Genomic DNA, 10099 nt, shown 5'->3' with positions numbered 1-10099 from the left:
CCCCCCCCCCACAGCTTCTGGCCTGAGCCACTGCGGGCATGTGGCTGCATTTCCTGAATCAAAGGTAAATGTCTGTTCACTTCTGTTTCAATTTAATGTGTGCATCTTAGACCAACTGCAAAGACTGAATCAATTCAATCTCAGGCTTTTTGGCTATCTGTACTTAGGCTTAGAGAGTATTTTACTTGCAGGAGACTTGTAGAATGTTGCCCTTTCTTCTTTGTGGTTTCATTTACTCTCGGGTTTTTTCTGTGTTGGTAACATTTTTATAAATTCTGAGCATTAGTCATAATTGTAAACCCATCTCCAACTATTTAATGGCATTGTTTAGGACAAACTCCAGATGAAAGGCCAAAGCCTGACCCCTGATTTTGACCCTTTTGCTGCATCACTTTGGTGATTTAAATTTAAGTCAGGCAAGGATAGCACCTTATAGATCAATAGCAGCCAACCCATGGCATGTGTGTCAAAAGTTGCATTAGGGTGGCACATGGCAGACTGGGGAAGAAGCAGGGAACACAGAGGCAGGTAGGGCAGGAAGCACAAGAGGAAAAGGCTGTTAGGGGAAGGGGACTGGAGTGGCACTAAGGGAAGTTGTGAGGCTTCCTTTGTGACATGCCTACCAAAAAGGCTGCCCCCATGCTCCCCTCCCCTATTGGTCATGCAACTAAGGTTCCCCCTGGCATGACATACGTTTCTTGTAGATGTAGAGAGAAGAGGAGCACTGCTGCACTCCAGTGATCCCTAACTAACATAACAGCCTTTTTGAGTGATCAAGAGCAGGTTAGAGGTGTGCTGAGGGCACTCTAGCTTAACCAGGGAGTCCAACTGATCCTTTCCAAATCCAGATATCAGAAAAATACAATGGTGACCTGCTTCTGGCTCATGGTCAAAGTTCCTAATTTTCAAGTTTAGCACAAAGACTTCAAGTTATCTACAAACAGTTTAGTAGAGAAGATCAGGAGTGGACTAGGTTTGCCTTTCACCATATGTTCAGGATATGGGAATATGACAATATTAAAACAGGTCCTGAAGCACTTAAAGAAATAAATCTCACTCATAGGTTTTACTCTGTGATTTTTTGGGGAAGCTTCTTTCCTGTTGGCTGACTTTTTTTAAGCTACATCTTCACATTACTGGGGGCACTTTTCAGCTTTAATCTTTCCTCTAGCCCCCTTTTCCTGCTACCTCTGTCATCACTAGAAACAGTTTGCCAACAAGGAATTTTGAAGTAACTGGTTAGTGGTCACAGAGGGAGTTCACACAAGAGAGGAGACTAGGGCTCAGTACAGACAGTCCAAAAAAAAGCCTGTGGCTAAACCAATTCAGTGTTCACAGGTTAGACAAAGATGCATTGATTGAACTTATAAGCAAGTAAACACACTCATTTTTGATTCTGGAAATGAAGCCACATGACTAGAGTAGCCCAGGTCAGAAGCATTAAAGCATGCTTCCCTGCTCAGCTAGAGCAGCAGACAGACTGGGCCAAGGCTTGCCTGTCCACCATATGAAGGAGGTGCAAAGCATTTTGGGGATGCCAGGGGAGTTAACCTGAATCTGGAGGGCATCTAAGACTGAAATTCAATAAACCAATTTAACCTAAATCAGTTAAGAGTGCAGACAGAAGTGACAATTTTTGCCTGATTTGGCCAGAGAAAGCAGTTTATAGCTGTGAACAAACACAAGTGCATGGCTGTAGACAGCTTAAACAATAGCAGATTGAGTGAGAATCTAACCCCTCATTGCATGAGGTATCAAATGAAGATGTTTCAAAATACAGCATCTTCTGTGACTTGTGTCTGCAGAGCTCCCAGTCCGTCACTGTTTTCAGAATGGGAGGTGAGAAAGGGAGTGGAGGGGATTTTGATCTGGGGGTTTTTCAGCCCCTGCTGGAGGGTGAGGCAGGTGTATTGGGGTCTCCACCCCAAGGTGGTGGTGGAGCTCCAATTCACCCACCCCATCCTTCAGCACCGACTGGGGAGCCCCAAGAATGAGCTCCCTCTGCTGCCTTTTCCCCCTCCCATTCTGAAAACAGCGAGCACTGGCAGACAGCCATGGCCCTTGCTATGGGAACCTGGCTGTAAGCTCCCAGTTGGCATCTAGATTCCCCTCCCCCTGGAACTAACAATGAACTTTTGTTTGGTTCAGGATAATGTTGTAACTCAGAACGCTTTGCAGAAAATGTTCTGAGTTACAGCTGGGAACTGCACTTCTGTCTGCACCTTAAGTTTGACACAACATCTGTCCAGGTCTATCTTAAACCGGTTTCAGCCATTTTGAAAGCAGTTTATGTGCATTGAACTTCTGTTGTGTTACAGATTTGAACTGCTTTACTATTGCTTATACTGTTTTTGTGTAATTTCTGTCCCTTGCTTAGAAGTCTGAAGATTCTGGCTCCTGATCCTGGTTTTAGAATATTATAGCAGGGCATAAGCCCAGCCCCACCATCCATCACCAGGGCTTGTTCCATGTTGAGTTTTGCCCATGCAGTGTGTGGACTGCCAGATCTGTCAATCAGAACTTTTCCATTCTTTTCCAGATTTTAGATGTCAGTGCAAAAACCACCTCAGCTACAATCTATGTGATAGAAGACAGTTTTATTAAATCCGTGTGGTCAGAGGAGAATCATGTCTTGTCTCTGAATTTCCGACAAACAACCAATGCCAAAATAGTTTCAAAGTAAGTTGACAAGTTAAATTCAACTACTAATGGGAAAAGGCTAACGTGTCTATTTCATTCAAAACCATGGTTTGGTGCAGAGAAGTCCTTTATAATACTGTACGAGTCTCAATGATTTAAATCATTCTCCCTCCCTTGTTTTTTTACCCTATTAGTTATTGCACTTTTGTTGTCTCACATTAGGGTTTGTTCCTACAAACCCACATGAACTTTTACTCATGCAAAATGAACTACTACAATGGGGCTGCTGCTGGCTCCAACACGTAAGCTCTTCAGGCAGAATCTATGTCTACCTGTACATTTATTAATTATTGCATCTCCTTGCTTCAATGTCTGCACATTCACATGGCTACAACCTCTATTGTGTGTGTAAAAGCTTTGTACTTTTACTAACTTTAGGTAAATTTAGGTTGGAGATTAGGAGGAACTTTCTGATTATGAGGATGGTCAGGCATTGGACAGGCTACCTAGAGAAGTTGTGGAATCTCCATCCTTGGAAGTTTTCAAGAGCAAATTAGACTGACACTTGGGTAGGGATGATCTTGCAGGGATGATCTTGCCTTAAGCAGCAGACTTAACTAGATTATCTTGTAAGATCCCCTCCAGTCCCACTTTCCTATTATCCTATGACTCCTCAGGCCACATTATATATATAAAATTATAGATAAATATATAAAATATAAATATTTACATTTTATTATATACACATGCACATGTACACACACTTATATATATATAAGATGTGTATGTGCATGTGCATGTTCATATAATAAAGTTATATACGGGTGGGTTTACACGAGACGCTACTGCGCAGTGGTTACCACACATTTATTTGGTACAGGCAATCCCCACTTAGCACTCTTAATTGGTTCTGGAAAAACTGAGCACTAAGCAAAACCCATTTCCCCATTGGATTTAATGTAAATAAAGATAATTGGTTTTGCACCACCTGCTGGCCCAGACCCTGCGCTCCTGCAGCCCCACCCTAGGCCCTGCCAGCCTGGGCCCTATGCTCCTGCTGGCATTGGGGGACCCACCTGCCCAGGGATTTATGGTGAGAAGGCAGCAGGGCTCTGGCATGGGGTAAACAGTGGGACTGCTCACCCACCCATGCCCCACTTTGCCTAGTGCAAACTCCTTTCAGGATAACCGGCACAGATCACTGCAGGGGGCGGGGGCGCTCTGTGGGTTTGGCTTGCATTGGCCTGGGCCCTGCGCTCCTGCCACCCTGGGCCCCGCACTCCTGATGCTCACCCTCCCTGGGCTCTGCACTCCTGCCGCCTACACGACCCTTCTTGCTGCTGCCACTGCTCCTCCCTGCCCGCTAGCTGCTCCAGCACCACGTGCCAGAGCGGACCCTGTGCTCCTTCCACCTCACCCTGGGTCCCAGCAGCTTGGGTTCCAAGCTCACACTGCTGCCCCCCCCGCTTCTCGCTGCTACTGCTCCTCCCTGCCCGCTCCAGCACTACGTGCCAGAGTGGACCCTGGGCTCCTGCCACCCCTCCCTGGGCTCTTGCCAGCTGCTACTCACCACTTCCCTCAACGCTGACGCTGACACCACTGCTCCTCCCCATGTCTGTGCTGAGCACTATAACAAAATGCACTCAGCGCTAAGTGAAACCAGGTAGGTGTTTTAAATTAGCGCTATAATGAAACCACGCTAAGTGAAACCACATTAAGGGGGGTTTGCCTGTACTTGTATAATCAAGTACCAAATAAATGCACAGTAATAGTTACTGCACAGCAGCACTGGCTTTTTAGTGATGCTACTGTATAGTAGCCGAATAATACTGTGCAGTAGCATATTAGCACTGTTGATGCTGTGATGTGCTACTGCGCAGTATTATGCAGCTACTGCACAGTTAGTGTCTGATGTAGATGCACCATATATATGTGTTTGTTTTATTTAAACATGTCATATTTGAAGAAACATGGTAGATTTCCTTCAATTCTCTCTAGTGTTAGAACCTTCTTATACTTTAAAATGGATAAAGATTTGCAGTATCCTGTAAATACTCAAATGAGGATGACATACTCCTCAAGAGTTACATGCTATGGTTCAGGCAAGTGTAATAACATCTTTTGTATGATTCCGGTATTATTTCAAAGTGCTCACAGCCTTAACAGTGGTTTTCAATATGCACATGCACAGGCAGAAGCTGGAACTGAAGTCAACAGAAGCTGGCCCTAGAGAGATTGCTGGGAAGCAGGCTGCCAGCGTTATCAAGAAATTGGACTCAAGTTATGTAGCTGTTCCACTAGTAGCAGAGCCCATCAAGGCTGAGTGCAAAAACTGCCCATCAGTAAGTAAACATACTGTTAATACTCCTTTACGTGCAGTTCAGGAAAGTGTGTAAAGCAAGTTTGAAAAAAAAAATTTCTGTGCAATTTCATGCATCTGAGAGATTCCCAACATACCAATATAAAATGCAGCATCTCATAAGAACTTTTGAGCATTACAGTGGTGCTACAGTGGCCCAACAATTGAGGCAGAGTTAAGATTTGCATTTAACATGAAATCAAACTTTTTTTACTCTCAAAAAATATAGCACGTTCCCTCCAATGTACAGTGCACACTCTTAAAGAGTAGAGAACAACATTTCTGAGAACTTATAGGTAAATCCATAAATGTATGCCTTGTAATTCTATCAATTAAAATGGGGCCTTTCCTATTTTTGATGAGTTTAACTCCTACCCCCTAACAATTTTTTTTGAGATTGTATTTGTTTATATACTAACATAAGTTAATGTAAAAGCTACCCTTTAACTAACTCTCATTTCTAAACATTTATACTGTTGTCATAATGTTTGCCAATGGATATGTTAATCAATACCATATTTACTCAAATCTCAGATGATCCTGAATTTAAGCTGACCCCCTCAATTATTACACTATAGACATGGAAAATTATTAATTTAATTTTCCATCAAGTCTAGAATCTAGTTATTGGAAGGTCCTTTTAAATTCATCCCTCCCACCACTGCTACAGGGAAAGTAGTGGAAGGTGAAGCAGCAGCTGCGGGGCAGGTAGCCTGCTTCATATCCCCCACCTTGCCACTTGCCCTCTGTGCCTGCTCCCTGCCTGCCACCTGTCTTCCTCCAGTACCTTCCCCCACCTACCAATTGTCCCCTTCATCTTTGCAGCTCATGCTGTGTCTGCTGGGGGCATGAAGCATCTAGCTAGCTCAGGCAACAGCAACTGCTTTGGCTTCAGCCTCCAGCTCTAGCTGGGGTTGGGGCTCCACATACCCCTTCCCCATGTCCCTTTCCCCGCACGTCTCCTGCACTGCATGCCCCTTCTTTGTGCTTTTCTCGCTGCACACTCCACTTCCACCTCATTGTTCCCCACTCTCACCCTCCTGCGCGTGTCCCTTCCCTGTGCTCCTCCCAGCACCACGTACCCTTTCCCCATGCATCCTCCCCATGCCTCTTTCCTGCACTCCCCCACAAGCCCTTTGCTTGTGCTCCATGTCCCTTTCCCTGTGCTCCCTCTGCATTGTATAACCCTTCCCCATGTTTCCCCCACACTCCCCTTCCTTTTGCTCTCTTGTTCTAGATGTTACTTCCCCCACAAACCTCCCCACTGCCCTTTCCCTCTGTGTTCCCACCCCACACTGAGTCCCTTCTCCATGGTTCTATACCACACACTCTTTCCTCTGTGCTCTCCCCTGAATTTCACTCCTCTCACTCTACATGTCCCTTCCCCTGTGCCATTTCCCCATGTTCCATGTGCCCCTTTCCCCACCTCACCTTGCTCCCTTCCCCCATACCCCCTGCTGCCTTTCCCCCCCATGCTCCCACCATACTGTGCATGCCTTTCCCATGCTCTCCCTACTTTCCACACGAGCCACACTGACCCCATCCAGAGCCACAGCAGCTCCCTGCCTTGTCCGTACTCGTTCGTAAGATGAGAGGCCTTTTCCCCCATGCTGAACACTCATCTTAAATTCAAGCACTGAATGCAGTTGCTGGTGAATGGATACTTCAGAATTTAAATATTATGGTTCAAACTTTTTTTTTTAATGTGAGAGATGTGGCTCCAATTCAGGGGTTGGCAACCGTTGGTCCACAGTTCAAATCTGGGCTGCAGACCTTAACTCCAGCCCACAAAGGCCTGATCTAGGGGGGATTGGAGATGCACAGAAGCTGTTCTCAAGTCTCCTGCTGCCATCATAACTCGCTCTGTTTTGTGCTGAATGCTGGCTGCTTGTACTCCCTTCATCTCTGCTCACTCTTGCTGCTGAGTTAGTTGATCTGTTGGCCACACTTTGGTGCAGTGCTTGGTAAGTGAAGGCTGCAGTGGGGAGGCACAGTACACCAGCCCTTGCCACAGTGGGGCACTGTGGAGATGATAGGCAGCCCATGACAGTGGCTGGGTCATAAGCACTGGCTCACCATTCCAAAAAGTTGCCAAGCCCTGCTCAATTAATTAAAGACTTCCAAAGGAAGTACCTGTGCACTGTTTTGGAGACTGCATTAGTTATGTGGCAGTAAAAATGCACTGTACTATCATATCTTGTCTGGCATTTATATCATTATAAAAAAGATTTTTTTTAAAAGTCAGGAAAGTGAAACAGAAGTGATATTTTATGCATGCTGAAGTAGTCCTGAGTGGGGAACTTCAGATCAAGCAGATTGGGAATAGATGCCCTCAAAGGGTTATGCCTCTAAAGTGTTTGCACCAAACAATTTGTCACTTCCAATTGTTAGAGCTGAGGTCAAATCATCTTGATTAAAATTTGTCATAATAGTTGTGAAGATAATTTGCAAGCCAAAATAAAAACCAAAGGGTGTATTTACAGAGCAAATCGTGTGGAATGAGACATGATATTCTCATTATAAATCTAATGGAACGCTGAGAATGAAGTCCTGCTTCCCTACTGTATTTTACTGTAACTGCTTTGAAAAAAGACTAATCTATAAACAGAACACTGTATCCAAAGCAGCAACATAATATTTGGTACTTATATATCATTGTATACATTAATACCACACTGATATGATATACCACACAGCTTTACATTTTCAAAATCCTTTACAAACATTAACAAGACCTACTGACACCCATGTAATATAGGAAAAGTAACCATTACTATGCCCATTCTAAAGGTTGGAAATCAAGGTACTGAGGTTAAGTCAACAGTTTTCAAACTTGGCTGTCTAAAGTTAAGCCTACAAGTCTGTATTTAGGCATCTTAAGAAATTATTTGATTTTCAGCAATAGTAAGCAATCATAATTAGGGTCAGAGAAGAGAGTGACAAAAGCAGTGTCATGGTAGGTGTCTGCTACAGATTACCAGAACAGGAAGATGTTGTGGATGAGGCATTCTTCAAACAGCTAACAGAAGTTTCCAGATCACAGGACCTGGTTCTCATTTGAGGCTTCAAAATCACCCCAATTCATTATCTTTGAAAACTCGTGGCAATCGGGAGAGGTCCCAGACAAGTGGGAAAAGGGCAAATCTAGGGCCCATTTTTTCCCAAGAAAGGAAAGAAGAAGGATCTGGGGAACTACAAACCAGTTAATTTCACCTCAATCCTTGGAAAAATCATGGAGCAGGTCCTCAAGGAATCCATTTCTAAGCACTTGGAGGGCAAGAAGGTGATTACTAATCACTGATTAGGAACAGTTAGCTTGGATTCACCAAGGGCAAGTCATGCCTGACCAACCTGATTTCCTTCTATGATGAAATGACTGGTTCTGTGGATGCAGGAAGAGCACTGGATGTGGTGTACCTTGACTTTAGTAAAACTTTTGATATGGTCTTCCACAACATTCTCACAAGCAAGCTAAGGAAGTATGGCTTGGATGAATGGACTGTAAAGTGAATAGAAACTGGCTGGATCAGTGGACTCAAAGGGTAGTAATCAATGGCTCCGTGTCTAGTTGGCAGTCAGTATCAAGTGGAGTACCCCAGGGGTTGGTCCTGGGGCTGTTTTTTTTCAATGTCTTCATCAACGATCTGGAAAATGGGATGGAGGGCACCCTCAGCAATTTTGCAGATGAAACCAGCCTGGGTGGAGTAGTGAATATGCTGGAGCGTAGGGCTAGGATTCAGACAGGCCTAGAAAAATAGGAAGATTGGATGAAAAGACATCTCATGAAGTTCAATAAGGGTAAGTGCAAAGTCCTGCACTTAGGATGGAACAATCCCATGCACTGGTACAGGCTGGGGACTGACTTGCTAAGTAGCAGCTCTGCAGAAAAGGACTTGGGCATTACAGTGGATAATAAGCTGACTATAATACAAAAGTTTGCCCTTGTTGTGAAGGAAGTAAGTGGCATACTGGGCTGCATTAGCAAGAGTATTGCCAGCAGATTGAGGGAAGTGATTATTGCCCACCATTTCGCACTGGTGAGACTACATCCGGAGTACTGTGTCCAGTTTTGGGCCCCCCACTACAGAAGGGATGTGGACAAATTGGATAGAGTTTAGTGGAGGGCAAAAAAAATAGTTAAAGGGCTAGGGAGCATAACTTATAAGGAGAGGCTGAGGGAACTGTGCTTATTTAGGTTGGAGAAGAGAAGACTGAGGGAAGATTTAATAGCAGCCTTCAACTACCTGAAGGGGGGTTACAAAGATGAGGAGCTAGACTGTTCTCAGGGATGGCAGATTACAGAACAAGAAGCAATGGTCCCAAGTTGCAGCAAGGGCATTTTTAGGTTAGATGAGGGAAAAAACCCTCACTAGGATGGTAGTAATGTGCTGGAACAGGCTGCCCAGAAAGACTATGGAGTTTCCATCCTTAGATGTTTTAAGCCCTAGATAGACAAAGCCTTGGCTAGGAAGATATAGTTGGGGGTGGTCCCTCTTTGAGCAGTGGGGTTGGACTAGATGACCTCCTGAGGTCCCTTCCAACTGTAATTTTCTATGATTCTGTGATAATTTCTCCTAGCTTGCAGTCCTTCTGCATATCCAACAGTTGATGTTGGTGATTAACTCAAGTCATCTGCAGCTGGTCTGGACTGGGCCCACAGACTGGCCCTGTGGATGGGATCCAGTGCACAGGGCTGGTCCAAGGCTCATGCAGAATGTGGGGCTGTCTGGAGTGCATTCTGCATGTAGCAACCATGTCAGACCAGCCCCACACACTGCCTCTGGTGCACAGAGACAGTCTATGGGCCTGATCTGGCCTATGGACTTGCCTCACGCCCTTCATCCAGCTCACAGAGCTGAGTAAGTTTGATACCCCTAATCTAAGTTGATGCATATTACAATGATTATCTAGAATATGCCAACTGAAGCTGCATCACTTGTTACTTCAAATCTATGTCTTTGCCTCCTATATTTATACAGTTCAGCTTAATATAGCAACACTGAGCATTAATGACCAGCTGAGATTAGATGACCCCCATCTGTGCATCAGGCCATCAACTGTTCCCAGATGGTCACTCATTCCCAGAAAATGTCTTGTGTC

The 10099-nt window shown here is 44.7% G+C and overlaps 1 protein-coding gene across 1 annotated transcript in view; it reads left to right on the top strand.

Annotated features, from left to right (window-relative positions):
- Nucleotides 1–10099, top strand: part of MTTP (microsomal triglyceride transfer protein) — a 71266-nt gene that overhangs the window by 21015 nt on the left and 40152 nt on the right. The window contains exons 6-7 of the mRNA XM_019526538.1: nt 2540–2679; nt 4832–4982. Coding sequence (XP_019382083.1) covers nt 2540–2679; nt 4832–4982 — 291 coding nt within the window. The remainder of the gene's footprint in view (nt 1–2539; nt 2680–4831; nt 4983–10099) is intronic.

This window comes from Gavialis gangeticus, unplaced genomic scaffold, assembly GCF_001723915.1.
Source record: "Gavialis gangeticus isolate Ggan-Ray unplaced genomic scaffold, GavGan_comp1, whole genome shotgun sequence".
Classification (NCBI taxonomy): Eukaryota; Metazoa; Chordata; order Crocodylia; family Gavialidae; genus Gavialis; species Gavialis gangeticus.
The sequence above is the reverse complement of the archived record's forward strand: the minus strand, read 5'-3'. Positions and strand labels throughout refer to the sequence as shown.